We start from the raw sequence: 18656 nt of genomic DNA on the forward strand, positions 1-18656 counted from the left end.
GATAAAAATGCTATTCTATTTAGCTTACATAAAGTATGAGGAGGTCAAATACGCAAGTGACTAGCTTACAGTGGTGTGAAAAAGTGTTTGTCCTATTCCTGATTTTTTTTTTTTTTTTGCACGTTTGTCATACTTCATTATTTCAGACATCAATCAAACGTAAATATTAGTCGACAAAACAACTGAACACAAAATGCAGTTTTTAAATGAAACTTTATTAAGGCTCCATGTGTGTGGAAAAAGCACCTTTCTAAGGTCATGCCACAGCATCTCAGGACTGGACCACTCCAAAGTCAAATTTGGTTTTTTCCTCAGAGGTGGACTTGCTGGGTGTGCTTTGGATCGTCGTCCTGCTGCACGACTCAAGTTGCTTCCAACTGACACAGCAATTCAGCCCCAGACCATCGCACTACCGCCGCCATATTTTACCGTTTGCTATGACGTTCTTTTTCTGACTTGTACGCCAGATGTAATGGGACACACGCTTTCTAAAAAGTTCAGTTTTTATCCGGTCAGACCACAGAGTATTTCCCCAAAAGGTGTTGGGGACCATCAAGATATTGTCCGAGCCTTAATGTTGTTTTTGTTCATCAGCGGTTTTGGTCTTGGGACTCTGCTGTGCAGGCTGTTTTTCTTGGTGTCTTCCTTATGAAGACATGAACACCAACCTTAACTGAGGCCTGCAGTTCTTTGGACGCTTTTGTGGGGTCTTTTGTGACCTCTTTGAGTCGTCGCTTTTGAGATATTTGGCCGGCCGCTCCTGGGAAGGTTCGCCATCTTTGTCAGGCAGGTCCTACTGAGGTCCTACAGGCGTGGGCAATGACTTTTTCCACACACGGTATCCATGTGTTCATTTGTGTTGTCATTAACTAAAACTAAAATTACTTTGATGTGACAAACATGCAAAAATTAATAATAAATCAGGAAAAATGTGAACACCTTTTCACACCACTGTAATTCAACCATATCTGCTCGTGTTACAAATGAGATGATTGACGGGTGTGCTGCTAAGACAAAAAAAATATATTCTTTATGTACACAGAGTGCATATTTAACCGGCTGCGTTTGGGCCGATTCACGCCGTGGGTGATAAAGGCTGCGCTCCGTTAGTCCGCCGTGACGCCTGGACCTGATAGGAAAAGGTTTCTTTTTGTTCTTCCTGAAGACACTGGACTTAATCATACAAAACACACGCATCGTTCATTCATTCCATGATACATTAATGTGACACTTACATATAAACAAGAATCCAAAAATAGATTTTGTGGGCTTTTTTTTTGTTTGTTTTGATTCTTGGAGAAGCTTAAAATAAAAATATTGTGTTGTCCCTCGTGGGGCATGAAGGTGGCGCTAAGGAGTCATCGGAGTCTGAACGCTGATGCCGTTTGTATGCCGCTCACCTTCAATGTCGGAGCAAGTAGGTTGCGCTGCCGCGAGGGGCCGTCTTTGGAGGTCAGAGGTTAAGAATGGGGACGTCAAAGAGGTCGCACAGGCCTTCTGTCTCATCCAGGTTGTATATGTATTCATGGTCGCTGGGTGGCGGGGACAGGCGTAGGAGAGGCGAGAACACTGGAGGTGGAACAGAAAGAGGAAGAAGAAGTGATTGACATGTAATTCCACACATGCTAATTACACGTGTTGAGCTATTTCAGCCGTTTCTGATTTCTTGGTTTACTGGAAAAAAGTGAATGTTTATGAAAAGCACCCAACATCATAAAGCGTTATGAGCGTTACCTTCTGATGACATGAGGTCCTCCAACAAATCTCCGCTCATAATCTCTGAGAAAGAGAGCATGAATGTGGGAGATGTTTTTTTTTGTTTTTTTTTTGCGAGAGGGTTAGCGCTTAAGCAACTCGGCTTACCTTTCGTTGGGTCAAACATTTCTGAGAGCTCTTTGGGAAAGTCCAGCACTGCACGGAAAACAATAGAAATATATGAAGTTACTACAGTGCACGAGAAAGAACTGCAAACTGTAGACAGAAATATAGTTTTACGCCACTTTTTAATTTATATATATTTTTTTATCGCCAAACTGGAACTGCAAAATGACCCCCCATGGAGCCAAACAATGTTGCCATTCGCCAATGATCGTTCCGCCAACATCGGTACAACTCCTCGCCTCGCCAAAACAGCTTACTTTCATTTTCAATGAGATTCTGCACATGATGACGTCATCAGAAAAGACTTTCTCCATCTTAAAAACGCCAACAGGGGGCGCTACTCACGTTCAGACGGGTCAGACTTGATGGGTTCAAACGCAGACGACGACACCGATCCGTCCAACGAGGCGGACGACTGAAGTTGCTGAGTGATGGCGGATGGTGGGGGGTCTGTGGTGGGCGTGAGCGGCGTGGTGCTGGTCACTTCTGAAACACAAGGGGGACCACGTGAAAGAACAGCAGGAGCCGTTTTACGTTGACGGATGTAGTAGGTGGCGGTCGACTGAAACCGAAACTGAAACTAACTGCTGTATGTGTAAGGAGAATGGGTCCAATATCGCCAAAATTACCGTTATTATTGTTTTTTTTGTTGTTGTATTTTTTCGTTCAAGTCCGAAACTGACCGGGGAGGTTTGATACAACCAACCTCGTCACATGAGAAGTAAACGGGACCACTACCGTTGTTGTATGCCTGAATGATATCACTTCACATTGTGACGATAACGCAAACGGATCAATATCAGCTTCCGATAATAACAATTATACGTGTTTTTATGCAAGATTCACAATGAGGTGATGGTGCAACTGCACAGTAGAAGAGATCATGTTTGGTGCAGTGTTAAACATCAAATATTTATCAATATTTATATCCTGTATTGCGATCTCAAGTAGTAATACACTTGAACTGTATGTACTGTGTACACAGAAGAACTACGTCTGAATCCATTGTGTCAACTTTTGGGCCCCACCTGTAACTGAGGTCGGGTGGCTGGCTGCAACGGCCGACGGCGAGGCGGAACCAGGTTTTGGCGGTTCTGGGACCGCTTTAGGGAGCACCTAGAGGGAGCGATTGAGAAATACACGGACATGACTTTGATTGATTGACAGTGATTCACAGAAGGTGAGTCCGACATCAGGGCGCACCTGCGAGGACGGCGACGGCGCCGGCAGGCTCTGAAGAACGTCGTCTGGAGGCGGGACGGGCAAAACAACCGGGGAGGCGCTGGAGGAGTCCTTGTTGACGAGTAAAACCTCGATGGGGCCAGATGAACTCTTCAGACGGATCTGGTATTTTCTTTGGCCGTTCATAACCTGCGTGTGTCGACACCGTGGCGGTCAGAGGCGACGCGGGTGAGCAGCGGGTGAACGAAAACGGAACTTACAGCTTCCGGTATGGGCACCTCCAGTTGCGTGCCGATGGGGGCGCGTATCGCTAGGAGGGTGTCACCTGTGGAAGGATCCTTGGTGAGTGAAGGAGCTTGTTTGAGGGAGGAGAAAAGATTACCTTTGAAGGCTCCACAGAGGTCCTCGTGTTTGACATACGCCATAGTACACACAGGTTAAGGCTCAATGGGTACCAACTACCATGGACGGTACAGTACTACATACTGTATATAGTTTTAATACTAGATTAGGATATGGACTATTGTTGGAGTCGTCTGTGACGTTCTTGATGCTCTGCTGCACCCAGACCCTCTGCTGGTCCAGCTCATGTTCCCTGATGGCCAGATCATCGAGTTCTGCCTTCAGATCAATCAGCTTGTCCGCGATCTCCCTGGTGTTGCAACCTGGACCCACGCCCCTGAAACCGCAAAAGACACACGATCAGAAACCGACCATCTTACAAGTATTTGGAATGTTTATTTTCTTAATTATGTGCATTCTTAACATGTAGTTTAGTTTAAGGGCGTAGTTCATGTAGTCAAAGCATAATATAAGATCATTAATGAACCTGAATTTCATGGTTAGCTAACACTGTGCTAAACATGAGCGAGTGTACTTACTTCCACTGGATACTGTTCTTGGACTTTTTCTCGATCAGTCCAATTCCCTCCAGCACATTCGTGATGTCGTAGATCCGCCGCTTCTGCCGCACCGCCAACGTGTCTGCGGCCTGAATCACAAAGAACATCACAAGAACATCAAGCAAACGCAGAAAGACGGCGACCGTTTGCGGCATCAAATTCAAAAACTGCAGTTGTTCAACTTCCTTCCGAGTCGTGGGCTTTGTGCCAAGGCGGTGCAGAATAACGCCGCGATAACTTTAGGGCGTCTGCGTGCTGATAAGTCCTGCTGGTGCACCCGCAAACCCGCTTCGACGATGCAAGGCCCAATTATGGAGCAACAAACACAATAGTAACAAAACAGTACAGGAAGTAGTATTAAGACTCGTTTCGCTCTGTTTCACTTGACAGCGCAGTCATGCCAGCGGCGTCGGTCTTCAGCGGGGAGAACCCGGGCATGCTGGGGGGCTGTTGAGGAGAAAGTGTCGACCATCATGCCAAGGACTGTGCAGAGTCCTTGAGTAAAATTGCAGCCATTTTCTGGTAAACAGATTTTTTTTTTTTATTTTAACAAATTAAATTTAATGTTTTTTGTGCAGCTTTACTGCATTGTGATATTTTACACAATTTACAATTCAGTTAAGCTGATTTATGTTTAGTATGTGTGTTATAATAATATCTTTTTATCCCGAACCTAACAATATGCTCAATGGGTCAATCACGGTACATTGTCCAAGTGTAAAGATGCAGCCCAAGGAGAAAGGAGCGACAAAAGCTGACCCACTTTGTGCACTTGCACCCTGCAGGGGGGGCAGCCTAAAAAAAAAAAAGTTAATCGGGCAGTGCTTCCCAAACTTGCTGCACTTGCTGCACTGCTAGCAAAACGGCTACCACATTTGTGCCACAAGTTTGTTTTCCAGCTACCCGGATTCTAACAAAGGGTATAAAACCACAGGTCAAATGTTTACACGCACTTTCCTCGCACTACCGGACGGGAAAGAGCCTCCAAACGTTTATTTTATTATTCGAATCCGGACTGTCAAAGAAGCTAGGCTATGCTATGCTAACAGGCTGGCTAGCAAAAGTGCATAGAAGCCAAGCACAGCAAATGACATGTGCTAGCTAAACAACAAAGACTTGCAATACTCACAGCTTTCAGGTCCAGGACTCCGTCTTTCGCCTCCTGCAGCAAAGTTACAAACTTAGCGGTCAGAAGTCCCAGGCTTTTTTCGTGCCTGCTGGGCGTCTGCGGCTGCAAGGGGTCTCCCATTGCTCCCAGTTCGCCCCTGTTACTGGCCGACTCTAGCTCCATCATCTCTCGACTCTCGGGACCAGCGCCGTAGTCCCCCTCTCCTACCTACCCTCCCCGACCGAAACCTAGGAAGCGAGCCCAGGAAAGCACGCTCGGCCGCCCTAGTCAAAAGAACTCGACGTGTGTGGCATAAGAGCGTTTTAATGATCCTTCCCGAGCGGACTTGTTCCAAAATACTGCACTAAATCAACCGGCGTAAACCGAGGCGATGATTCATTGAGCGAGCTTTCGGTTGGGAGAGCCGTTGGCCACGCGAGGTATGACGGGACTGTTCAAGCAGCCCAGGGAGCGTCCGTCAGTGTCTGGTGTTTTCAAACACGTACAACAAAACCTCGGTTGACGTATGCGCATTCAAGATCAATACACAAGTGTATAGTATAAAATAATTCAATTAATCGGACAGATTTACGTTGTTTGATATTTTGTACGGTTTAAATAAATAAAGTTCCTGGACTTTATAATATTGCCACTTGCAGATATACCCTAAACGACCTCAAGTTGAAGAAACCGCGACAGCGCATGCGCATAAGAATTTGCCGGATGTAGCAAACATTGTTTTTTGAAGGCGAAGCGTCTTAAAGCGATACATTACTTTGTTAACTAATTCAAGCTATACATTTCTTTCTTATCCGTGCCACATCAAGGCCGTTCTTCTGTGCTGTTTGTATCTGATTTCTTTGTCATCTCATGAAAAGATAATAGAACTTACCGTAATTTGCTATATGTATGCTGTATGTATAATACAGCTGCAAATACATTACGTTGGGTACATTGAAAATGTCACAAATAGTAATTTGGAAAATAGGAGTACTATGAAGTTATCCTCATTGGATAAATCTACTGGATAAATATACCCAGTTGCTACCTAATTATCGATCAATCTATTTTAATTTTCATTACCGCATTAATGTTATCTGGCCACAAGGAGGCGACAATAACCACGTAAAATAGTTTGACGAAACATGTTGTTTGAAATGAATACACATTTTATTCTTCCTCGTATGACAATAAATTACATCAGAATAATTACGGGGAATAATTAAAATTCTACATAAACTATCAAAGGTTCAGTTTACCTCCCAAAATAAGAGAAAAACGTCTACTTCAAAATGACGAAAGTGCCGCTGCTGTCACACTTCCGCTTGTCTGAAGCGGTCAGCTGACTGAACAAACAGGAAGAAAAACAGCGCGGCATTTTCTTCTCTCACACCGGTAACTCTACTATTTATTGATGCTGTTTGTCGATATAATGTCATAAAAATGGAAGCTATCGACTTTAGCGTTGATGTGGCGTTCACAAAACCGAGCTAAACTACGACACAACAGCACAAAAACACATCCTAACCAAGCTGTTGTTTATAGCTATGACTTGCTTAGTGTAAAACACCGCATTCAAAATAATGGCAGATTTGACATGAATACTAATTTAATCCTCCTGTCCTCTATTATCAGCTGACACCATGAAGAAGACCAAAGCAAAAGAAATCAGCAAAACTGCGAAGGAGTTTGTGTTTGAGTTCAAGGCAGGGAAACACAACTGTCTGCTTAAAGTGCCTCTGCAGTTCCCGGTTGAAGAGAACGTCAGTGACCTTCATGGACGTTTGATGCTGCTCCATAAAATACCATGCTACGTAGAAAATGGTAAGGAGGAACAAACCACTTAGTTTTGACATAAATATTGGATTTATGTAACACTGCTGTCAGTGTAAATGTTTGAATTCCATTGACATGACAAACGAGTTTGTTTCTGTTTTTTTTCCATTCTTTAGTAAACAGTAGTAGAACAGAGGTAAGTTTCAGGAAAATATCAGTTCCCGACTAAAACGGAGAAAACATAATTTTTCACTTTGACACATTTTTTTTTTTGGTTTTGTGACAGCTGAAATATGTAAACAACTATATTTTTCACATTGAACTGAATAAATTTGGTAATACCAATGTAAAGTTGACTATAGGGGTGTTATTTTATGTCTTTTGGGACTCTAATAATGTTTAAAAAACACATTTTGAAGATGGCAGACATGTTTTACATGCCATAACTACAAAAGTATTCAATTTATGAGTACGTAATCCTACTTTGCGGTTCACTTATCGTGATATGATCTTGAACTGTGATAAACGAGGGCCCACTGTAAGTAAACTGGCCCAACAAAAAGAGTGCACGTACATTTTTAAGACAAGCTTTTACTGCAGTCCCTCCAAAATAACCGTGGAAGCTTTCCAGTGTCCATCGTGATTGCGGAGCAAGTATAAATAGAGGAGTTGTGATTCTTTTCTATTCATGGATGTGGCGCGTGCACTGCTCAAGTTTTCTGAGAAGATCAGAACATTGCAAAAAAAACACATTGCACAATGTACACATAATGAGATGTGACAATAAACACTTCAATGGAACTTTTCCTGTTTGTCATGGTTTTAGACAACACTAGAGCACGCTCGACCTGAGGAGCCCAGCTGGGATGAGGACTTTGCAGATGTTTACCACGAGCTCATACACTCCCCTGCGTCGGAAACGCTCCTCAACTTGGAGCACAACTACTTTGTCCGTATATCCGAGCTCATCAGCGAGAGAGACATGGAGATCAAGAAGATACAGGAGAGGTGTGTGTTTCTGTCTTATTTGGATTCAAGTGCTGAACAATGTTGGAGTTATCCAACAGAGGGCAGCATAGATCTTCCAGTTGGAGCCTCTAAGTCCTTAGTTCTTGCAGTGCTGGAGTAAAACTAAATAGTGTTGCTCCCTCCATCTTGAAAATAATAGCAAGCATATTTTTGTTGACCTCATGGAATCACATGCTTTTTTTTTTCTCCTTGTGGTGGTAGGCAAGCTGCCGAGATGGACAAAGTGATGCACGAGTTGGGGAATACACTGAGTGACCACGATGTGAATACAGTGGCTTCACAGCACTTCGATGCACAACAGGTTAAAAAAATATATACTGTATCATGTAAATATATGAGTTTCTCAGTTGATGCCTTCTTTCTTTGAGCAGGTGCTGGAGAACAAGTGGGCCAGCGAATTGAAGCAAGTGACTTGTATTCAAAAGCAGGAGTATCAGGAGTGGGTCATTAAGCTGCACCAGGACCTGCGGAAATCAAACAACAGCAGCAAAATTAAGTAAGACTACGTGTCACAGATATGGATTATAATATTGAAACTGATGTTTTTTATTTGGTGAAAATCGAGCTCACCTTGTCAATGTAATCTGCGCCACTTCTAACCAGTGAGGAGATAAAGGTGCAGCCCAGCCAGATGGTGGAACCTTCAGAATCAGGCGGCAGGATGTTTGAGGAGCAGCCTCAACTGGAGGAGAGCTTCACGATTCATCTAGGTATTTTTATCCATAAAACCTCAAATATCTTCATTTTTATTTTTCTGCACAAAATAAGATGAAAAATAAATAAATCAAGAATAAAGAAAATCAATCAATCAGTAATAAATAAATATAATAATAATAATAATAATAATAAAACGGCAAATAATAAAAACTTAAGAAACCACATATAGTTGGTGGGTAGACAAATGATTTTTTTCACATTAAAATTACCAAAGCATTATTAGAGCCCTGTAGACATGACAAAACACGACTATAGTCACATTTATACTTTTTATTTACAACATATTGCGCAACTGCAGCGTCTTGAGACACATGCTAACTCGCAAACTAGACAGCTAGCGACCTAAACGGTAGCCTTCAAGTTATTTCCTTTAAACTTAAATAGCCCAAAACGTACCACTTCCACACGGATAGGGAGGATAACTATTAACAGTTATTTAACCTTTAACATGAACATGAATCAAACGTAATAATTTTTTCTGGGTACATGATACCATACAGCATCCATATCAAACTAACATTAAACTTTCATATCACTTACCACTTCCACACGGATAGGGAGGATAACTATTAACAGTTATTTAACCTTTAACATGAACATTAATCAAACATAATAATTTTTTCTGGGTACATGATACCATACAGCATCCATATCAAACTAACATTAAACTTTCATATCACTTACCACTTCCACACGGATAGGGAGGATAACTATTAACAGTTATTTAACCTTTAACATGAACATGAATCAAACGTAATAATTGTTTCTGGGTACATGATACCATACAGCATCCGTATCAAACATTAAACTTTCATATCAAGGCTAGTGTCCTGTGGGCCGCGTGTTTGAGACCCCTGCTCTAACTGGTTCATATGTGTTGGGCAGGGGTCAGAAACCCACACCCAAATGAGGAAAATACGCATCTTTAAAAAAAAAAATGATAAGATTAAATTATGTTTTGTGGCTCCAGTCTATTTTTATTTAGTGAGCGAGGAGGTAAAATGGCTCTTTTGATAGTAATGGCTGCCAACCCCTGTTGCAAACTGTTTATAAAGCCAATACCGTACATTTACCGTATGTTTTTAATATTTATGGAAAATTGCTTCCAGGAGCCCAACTGAAGACGATGCACAACCTGCGACTGGTACGGGCTGACGTGTTGGACTTTTGTAAACACAGACATCACGGCAGCGGCGGAGCAAAGTTGCGGCGCCTGCAAACGGCCCTTTCGCTCTATTCCTCCTCGCTTTGCGGCCTGGTACTGTTGGTTGACAACAGAGTCAACTCCTACAGCGGAATAAAGAGAGGTTCGATTCCAAGTCCTGTTCATCACATATAGTTTGGACGCTGTACTTTGCATTTTTTACATTCCTGGCACATACTTAGTAGCGATAATTACATTGACCCTTGGCTCATGGTGACGTAATCGCCGCTCGCCGTAGCGCTATATTTAGGCACGGATGTGCATTATGGAATGACCGCTTTATCACTTTGTTGACCTAGATTTTGCAACGGTGGCGAAGGAGTGCACAGACTTCCACTTTCCTGCTCTGGAGCAGCAGCTGGAGGAGGTGCAGCAGGTGGTGCTCTACGCCCGAGCCCAGCGGAGCAGCAAGCAAAAAGAACAATCTGGTAAGACTTTGGACTATTGGAGGAGCGTGATTCGAGTATCAATCTCGCCGTTGATTCATATGACATGTGTCATGTGATCAAGATTGTACCTTTATGACTACCCATGGCGACGCTAAATATATATTTGTACATAGAATGTCTGTGTTTTTTCTTATGAATAGCTTATTTTTGATGCAGAGTTAGCCTCATTTGTGTTATTAAAGGGTTAAAAATGACAGAAGACAAGATGGCGGTGCGTGCACACAGTGAAGCCTAGCGTCGCTTCCCAATGTTTTTGTTGTGTAGTATCATTTTGTTTATAATTGGGTCTGGTTTGCTTATGGATATTGGATTTTGTCGCTTAAACGTTTTTATCACTGGAACCGGGCCCAGCAAGGTGCACTGCGATGACACACTCCAAATTAGCCCATGAGCTGCCATTGTTGTCATGGCAACCAGATTTGAGAGTATGCGGAGCCGCCTGGCATGACCAAGCAAAGGTGCACTGTAGTCGAACACACTCTCCGAGCGGGTAGAGCCACTTGAATCTATCTGTGGCGGTCCGAATGTATTGCTGGCAGGCCACTACATATGACAAAAACTGTATGCGCGTCATCTGTCAACTTTTCTTATCGTTTATTGGTAAATATTAAAACCTCTACATATATATGTCATTTCAGAGATCCCAAGGAATGGAAGTGACGATAAGAGAAATCCTTCCAATATCTCACCCGGTAAGGCTGATTCCTTTTATTTTATGACCCAAAAATGATGCTCTTGCTTCCAAAAGGCGAGTTCTACGTCTCCCGGCACTCCAACCTGTCTGAGGTCCACGTGGTCTTCCACTTGTGCGTGGACGACAATGTACGTTCCGGGAACATCACGGCCAGGGACCCGGCCATCATGGGCCTGAGAAACATTCTGAAAGTCTGCTGCACTCACGACGTCACCACCATCACCGTCCCGCTGCTGCTGGTGCATGAAATGTCGGAGGTAAATTGAACCCCCCACCGAAAAGGTACCAAAAACCCTTCTTCATGTAAGCATCACAAGTAAATACACAGTGAAGGATCCAGTTATTCAAGGCTCTTTGTTTAAAAAAAACGATGCCCGATTAGCGAACGTGAACGTGGAAATGGATAGCGTCTGCTTTCACGTCAAAATTAGTCAATCTTGTCTTTGCCGTTTAATAAAGATGGCTGCCTTTTTGTACAAGCCCTTTCTTGTTTGTTGACTGTTAGGGAAGTGGCGTGTCTGGATGAATTACAGACTGCAACGAGGATACAAAAGGACTTTTTTTTAGTTCTTGTTTCATCTCATTTGAAGAAACCCACAGAGGAATGTAGCAGAATAGCGAAGAGGTGGAGAACAAAATAACAAACAGTCTTGCAGCTTCAGCAAAGCCGACCGCAACAGAATACCATGTTTTTGTGGTTTGTGGGTCATAAATTTATTTTTACATGTTTGTTTTTCTTTTCACCGTGAGCCTTCTCCGTGATAAATTGTGAGTTTGAGGCTGTTTTTTTTCAGTCCGAACACTTCAATATGCACACGATGTACACAACACTGCAAAAACCACCTTAATTGAAACAAACCAAAATTATCTTTAAATTAGACATTTATTATTTTAAGCAAAAAATTGCACAATTTGTTAGGCTGGAATTCTTATGACTAGGGATGTTCCCATAAGGGTTTTATGCGTACTTATGTACTACTTCTGGCTATATTAGGAAGTCAGAAGTGGTTGCAAATGGTCTGCTCCGCCCCTGCACACAACCAAAGTTCCTCCTGCTCTAAAAGTGTCTGCATGCTCCCCAAATACTCATCCCAAAATCATCGGGGGGGGTGTTGATCGGCCGATATCGATAATATCTTTTTTCACCGATACCTACTAATAACTAGAATATTTTGTTGTGAAAGAATTTCATTCATTCATTCATTTTTCTACCGATTATCCTCACGAGAGTCGCAGGGGGTCTTCACACGAGAGGCGGGGTAGACTCTGGACTGGTGGCCAGCCAATCACAGAGCACATATAGACAAACAACCATTCACACTCACATTCATACCTATGGACAATTTGCAGTCGCTAATTAACCTAGCATGTTTTTTTTTTGGAATGTGGGAGGAAACCGGAGTACCCGGAGAAAACCCGGGTGGAATTGAACTCTGGTCTCCTAGCTGTGAGGTCTGCACGCTAACCACTTCACCACCGTGCAGAGGCTTAAAAGTGCTTGTAACACAAAACGAGTTGCAAAAAAACAATAACAAATAGTACTGTCATAGATAAATATAATAAAAAGTATGAAATAGAAGTTAAATGAAGTAATGATTTTGCAGCGTGCGTACTTTCCAGACGGAGCGGATTTGAACTCTTTTTAACTGAATTGCAGCAACTTGAGTCGGGCAGCCGCGATGACAATGACTGGGTGCGGTCCTAACTGCTTGGGGCGTGAATTGAAACGCAAGCTTGGTACAATTCCCAAAAGAATTTGTCCTGAGCCCGTCATACCAACGTAAATGTGTCATATAATTATAATTATTGTCTCATTAGTCGTTAATTATAACCACGCTGCATTATGGATTAACGAGGGTGGCTTTCTCTCCATCTTAGACATGCTTATGAGGTTAATTGTCAACTGTAAATTGTCCATAGGAGTAAATATGATTGTAAAGGGTTTCTTTGTCATTATGTGCTCGGTGATTGACAGGTGACACACCCAAGTTGTCACCACAGCGGTTGTGATTGACTCCACCTCGGCCATCGATGATGAATGAATGAAGAATAACAATAATCACCACAACGAGAGATGGAATTCACCCACAAAGTCAAAGCCCACAGAATAATTTTCTGACGTCAGTGTCATATAATTAGTACGACGCACGCTGCTGCCGGTTATTAATAACCAACATCTTGGGAATTGCAGTCAAGTCGAGCAAGGTTGAAATGACGCATAGTCAACACGCTTTCAGGCACTTCCTCTAAAATGTGTGTAAATATCACTCAGATGTGAGGTGGGGTACGTTGTAGTTGTCTTTGTCGTTCTGTCCTCCTCTGCAAAACAACAAAAGATGCTCTTATTGGCACGACACAAGACATGTTTCATCATGCTTGACTTTCTTTTGTCCTCGTCCCGCAGGAGATGACCATACCGTGGTGTTTGAAGAGAGCTGAGCTGGTGTTCAAATGTGTCAAAGGTACGTTTTAAAAAAAAATACCCGGTGAAAATGACACCAGAATAAATCGTCACGTATTGAAAACATCACAAGAATGTCAACAGTTGATGCTTGGTTTAGGCCAGGGGTGGGCAAATTTTTTGACTCGCGGGCCACATTGATATGACAAAATTTATGGGGGGGTCGGGGGGGGGGGGGGGGCAGACTATATATTTTACACGTAACAGTCCACCTGGTATTATTGTATCTGTAAAATTGTCATGCAATCTGCTATTATTATTTATTATTTTATATTTATATTTAAATATTTTAAAAATAATAAAATATTATAATAATTACAATAAAATTACAATAATAATTATTATATTATTATTATGTAAAATATGCAAATATAACAATAATATTATATATAATTAATATAATAATTTGCATTAATAATTATAATAATCTAATAATAATAATAATAATTATTATTATTATTATGTGCTTGTGTCCATTTTTTCAGGAACACTTTGTAAACAACAGACCATGTCAAAAAAGGAAATTGATAAAACCATCAAAAGGTTGGCTCAGGCCATGATGCCAGGTTGTATGTTGACTTTAAATGAAATACTTTGGAAAGATTGGGCGGGCCGTATTCAAACACTTGGCGGGCCGGATGTGGCCCCCGGGCCGTAGTTTGCCCACCCCTGGTTTAGGCACTTTTTGGCCGTGCCATAACCAAAACGGTGCAGGAAAATTGAGACATATTTTTGATTTTTTGATTTTTGTCTAAATCCGAATCCTACCAAGCACTGTACTAGTCATAGTACTAGTCCAAGTACTAAGTACTACTACCAAGTACTCAATTTAAAAGCATCAAGAGCAGAAGGGACCGTAGAATGGAAAAGCACCGTAAAGAGGGGTCGTAATACGTAATTATGTCAGTGTCACAAACGATGGAGCCTAACTATCAGTACATTTTTAACGTTGGGGTCGGGAACCCTTTGATTGTCATTTCACTGACAGGTTTCATGATGGAGATGGCGTCGTGGGACGGAGGCATTTCACGCACTGTGCAGTTCCTGGTGCCAAAGGTGTGTGTGTGTGTGTGGTCGCCTTTCACTGCCTAAAAACTACATTTGCAGGGCCATGAATACTGAATTCCGAATGAGTCGGCATTCACTGTATCCACTGCATGTCTTGAGTCACTTGTACTCTTTTTATTTACAACATATTGCGCAACTGCATTGTCTTGAGACACATGCTAACTCGCAAACTAGAGAGCTAGCGACCTAAACGGTAGCCTCCGAGTTATTTCCTTTAAACTTAAAAAGCCAAAAACTTACCACTTCCACACGGATAGGGAGGATAACTATTAACAGTTATTTAACCTTTAACATGAACATTAATCAAACGTAGTATTTTTTTCCTGGGTACATGATACCATACAGGATCCATATCAAACTTGTGCGGGTACGCCTCAAAGTAGTGTCCTGCGAGCCACATTTGGCCCGCGGGCCGTGTGTTTGAGACCCCTGGTTTAGGCACTTTTTTTAATCCACTGATGACAATGCGATCAGACTTACTTATACGACTTTACTTATTACTTAGGGTGCGTGAAACAACATGAAATAACACCATAGGGGTGCTATTTCATGTCTAGAGGGCTCTAATGATGTTATAAACTGTATTTACGTAGAAGGTTGTAAACAGGCTTCCAATGCTTTATTGACAAATATATTCCATTTATAAATAAGGAATCTTATTTATCTATAATATTTATATTCCTAAAATTGCAACTTTATTCTTAGCTTTTCCTTATGCTTGTAAAAATTTTTATTTGTTATTTTCTTGAATGAAAATATGCAGATGACCACAAAAAGAAAAACACAAGAAAAACTTATATGTATAAAATTTGTATGATTTTTTAAAGCACCAATATCGAATAATATGTCAATAATATGTAACCCTACTTGACAGGAATTTGGCCCGCGGGCCGCGTGTTTGAGTCCCCTGGTTTATACTTGCAGACTGTGCTTTGGGAAGACAGCTGAGCCTATATAGCGTGTCGCCGCGTTGACGCCATAAGACGGTAAAACCAACGGCATCAAAAGCTCCCGACGGCTTCCTGTCAGCCCGGCGCTCAGACAGCATTGAAAAATGGCCGCTCTGAAACAACACGGTTGCCTTCCGAGAGGCTAAATATACGCCGCGTGTTTGTGTGCGCCGATCAATACTTAACATTCTCATTTGACGGGCGGCTTCTTGCAGCTAACATACATCAGTCAGCGTCCTCTTGACTCCCCGTCCACGAGAAAAACACCTTTTGATGTCCAACACTGGCTGTCATCACCTCTCACCTCGCATAATCATGCACTTTTATGTCATTGTTAATATTTCAGCTTTTTACGTGTTGCTGCAGAAATCCCGTTCCTTGTTTCTCACCGTGCGTTTTTGTGTTGACAGAGTATTTCGGAGGAAATGTTCTACCAGTTGAGCAACATGCTGCCTCAGATCTTCCGAGTGTCGTCCACGTTAACGCTCACGTCAAAGCCCTGACTTGGCCAATCACTACGCCCTGTACTCAAGGTGCATTCAGTGTCTTAATGTCTTTAACTGTGTTTTGTTTTTTTTTTACTAAAAACTGCAAAAAAAGAGCCCCATTCCAGCGACTTTAAAGGATTCGCTAATCCTACTTATGCACGTTGTGTGTAAAGCTGCATATCGTACTGAAAGACGCCCGGATCCCTAACTCGCCAAAGCAGCTGTTGCAATTATCATTTCAAACCTCCGGGGTGAAACTCCGTTTGACAGACTTCTCTAACATCAGCAACCAACCAAAAACTAAAGCTGGCGTACTTCACTTTATTTCCTCAAAGCCGCCTATCGGAAGCTTAGTGCTCGTCTGGGCCGCAGTATAATGCTGCATCCAATGCTGTGGTAATGCATCTCAATGGGAGGTCGTGTTAGTATTATCATTCACTTCAACCCAGTCTGGGATGCTGGTCAACCTCACACGGTTTCGGTTTTCTATAAGAAATAATATCAATGAATAATAACTCATAGTCAGCTTTAGGGACGTGTTTTGATTTGCTTTGTTTTAAGTAAAAAATGAAAACAAATGAATGGCTGGAAGGTGCTTGTCACTGCCGTCCTTCCATCAAGACGAAAATGCAGTCTTTTTCTTTTTATTCTGTTTAGCAGCAATTCCAACGCATTAAAGATATTTCTTATGCTCTGCTGACTGACAAGATGGAAGATTATTTATCCAAGTTCAACAGGAGGTTATCAGACTTTTACAACAAAGTATCAATAATGATAGAGTGCATGTAATTCATATACAGATGAACGTAAAAAGAACACAAAAATATTATAAATTGCATAGTTTGTGAGGACCAGGCAGCTCTTTGACAGGATCCAATCTTGACCAATCAGTAGACTCACGAGCTTGTCAACCCATTGGAAATTGCAAGACAAACATGTACCAATATAAGCGTTTAAAATGATTTTTTTTTTTTTTAAGGTTTCCCATTATACATTTTGTTGTCCGTTAGAATAGAAAATAGGAAACTGTGCTGCAATGCTGGCTTGTCCACCACAGGTGGAGTCAGAGGACCCGGAGTCCAGTGGGAGGCTGACGTCATTGCAGTACAGTACCCCAATGAATGCGTTGCTGAGATGCAATGTCTCATGGGAAAACTTTCATTTTAAATTCGTATTGGTTTATATTTTTGAAGTATACATTTGGGGTGTTAAGTTACTGCGTGATGAATTTAGTGGTATTTGTAAAGTGTTCTTAGGAAAATGATACCTAACTAGTTCTCGGGTGTCTACAGACCAAAATGATTGCTTTTGTCATTCATACATGGAAGTTCATGACCTTTTAAATTCGTATTGGTTTATATTTTTGAAGTATACATTTGGGGTGTTAAGTTACTGCGTGATGAATTTAGTGGTATTTGTAAAGTGTTCTTAGGAAGATGACACCTAACTAGTTCTCGGGTGTCTACAGACCAAAATGATTGTTTTTGTCATTCATACATGGAAGTTCATGACCTTTTAAATTCGTATTGGTTTATATTTTTGAAGTATACATTTGGGGTGTTAAGTTACTGCGTGATGAATTTAGTGGTATTTGTAAAGTGTTCTTAGGAAGATGACACCTAACTAGTTCTCGGGTGTCTACAGACCAAAATGATTGTTTTTGTCATTCATACATGGAAGTTCATGACCTTTTAAATTCGTATTGGTTTATATTTTTGAAGTATACATTTGGGGTGTTAAGTTACTGCGTAATGAATTTAGTGGTATTTGTAAAGTGTTCTTAGGAAGATGACACCTAACTAGTTCTCGGGTGTCTACAGACCAAAATGATTGTTTTTGTCATTCATACATGGAAGTTCATGACCTTTTAAATTCGTATTGGTTTATATTTTTGAAGTATACATTTGGGGTGTTAAGTTACTGCGTGATGAATTTAGTGGTATTTGTAAAGTGTTCTTAGGAAGATGACACCTAACTAGTTCTCGGGTGTCTACAGACCAAAATGATTGTTTTTGTCATTCATACATGGAAGTTCATGACCTTTTAAATTCGTATTGGTTTATATTTTTGAAGTATACATTTGGGGTGTTAAGTTACTGCGTGATGAATTTAGTGGTATTTGTAAAGTGTTCTTAGGAAGATGACACCTAACTAGTTCTCGGGTGTCTACAGACCAAAATGAGTATTATCCTGATGTTGAATTGAAGTAAAAGTACAGCCAAAAAAACTCCAGGTGAGGACTTTCAGTCGTGGTTTTGTGACTTTTTGAACCCACAGTACATATAGATGTGATTTAGTTGTGACAGGAAGCTGTAAGGGGCGTCATGTGATGTATCAATCATGGCCCTGTTCACACCGCGTATGTTCAATGATGGAGGCCAGCGTGATTTATCAGCGGTATCTTATGGTTCACTAATGGCTTGGCAGGGACGTTTCCTGCAGGGGAAAGTGTCGCCAGCTCTCCGGATTCCCGACAGACCATTTGCACTGGTCTCTGCAAAGACGAGCAGCATGCAGCTTTTTAATGCTGCATTGCAGTGAGCTCAAGTGAGGAGCCGACGTTGAAGACGTTTGCATGTTGGGTGGTCCACTTTCATGACAGCAGGTGGCACTGTTCTTGGATAGAAAGAAGACCCATCTGCTGTATCTCCTTTAAAAAATAAAGAAAATCAATCAGTAATAAATAAATATCATAATAATAAAATGGCAAATAATTAAAAATGACAAAACACGACTATAGTTACATT

The 18656-nt window shown here is 41.5% G+C and overlaps 2 protein-coding genes across 2 annotated transcripts; one reads left to right on the top strand and one right to left on the bottom strand.

Moving 5' to 3' along the window:
* Positions 1 to 86: 86 nt before the first annotated feature.
* On the bottom strand, positions 87 to 5681 carry e2f4 (E2F transcription factor 4). Its single transcript, XM_058087860.2, has 11 exons — positions 5095 to 5681; positions 3945 to 4054; positions 3581 to 3742; positions 3446 to 3489; positions 3324 to 3388; positions 3085 to 3252; positions 2910 to 2997; positions 2227 to 2367; positions 1864 to 1911; positions 1735 to 1779; positions 87 to 1569 (listed from the first exon to the last, which is right to left on the bottom strand). The coding sequence occupies exons 1-11, from the start codon at positions 5257 to 5259 to the stop codon at positions 1454 to 1456; spliced, it is 1152 nt and encodes a 383-aa protein (XP_057943843.2). The 5' UTR covers positions 5260 to 5681; the 3' UTR covers positions 87 to 1453.
* Positions 5682 to 7522: 1841 nt separating this feature from the next.
* ferry3 (FERRY endosomal RAB5 effector complex subunit 3) lies at positions 7523 to 16742 on the top strand. Its single transcript, XM_078791154.1, is given in 11 exon segments — positions 7523 to 7857; positions 8080 to 8179; positions 8250 to 8374; positions 8482 to 8588; positions 9705 to 9902; positions 10099 to 10227; positions 10887 to 10940; positions 10997 to 11199; positions 13347 to 13404; positions 14392 to 14459; positions 15832 to 16742. Coding segments are annotated over 11 exon segments (1455 nt in total). The 5' UTR covers positions 7523 to 7537; the 3' UTR covers positions 15925 to 16742.
* The last annotated feature ends 1914 nt before the right edge of the window (positions 16743 to 18656 follow it).

Source organism: Doryrhamphus excisus, linkage group LG6 (genome assembly GCF_037039965.1).
Source record: "Doryrhamphus excisus strain RoL-2023G ecotype Guam linkage group LG6, RoL_Dexc_Guam_v1.1, whole genome shotgun sequence".
In the NCBI taxonomy this organism is placed as follows: Eukaryota; Metazoa; Chordata; class Actinopteri; order Syngnathiformes; family Syngnathidae; genus Doryrhamphus; species Doryrhamphus excisus.

Excerpts from the sequence above, each read along its gene's own strand:
- e2f4 (XM_058087860.2), bottom strand. The coding sequence starts at position 5,259 with ATGATGGAGCTAGAGTCGGCCAGTAACAGGGGCGAACTGGGAGCAATG. Across the intron at positions 2,998-3,084 it reads CGCCGTCGCCGTCCTCGCAG|GTGCTCCCTAAAGCGGTCCC; the intron begins GTGCGCCCTGAT and ends CGCTCCCTCTAG. Across the intron at positions 1,912-2,226 it reads CAAGTCTGACCCGTCTGAAC|TGCTGGACTTTCCCAAAGAG; the intron begins GTGAGTAGCGCC and ends TTTTCCGTGCAG.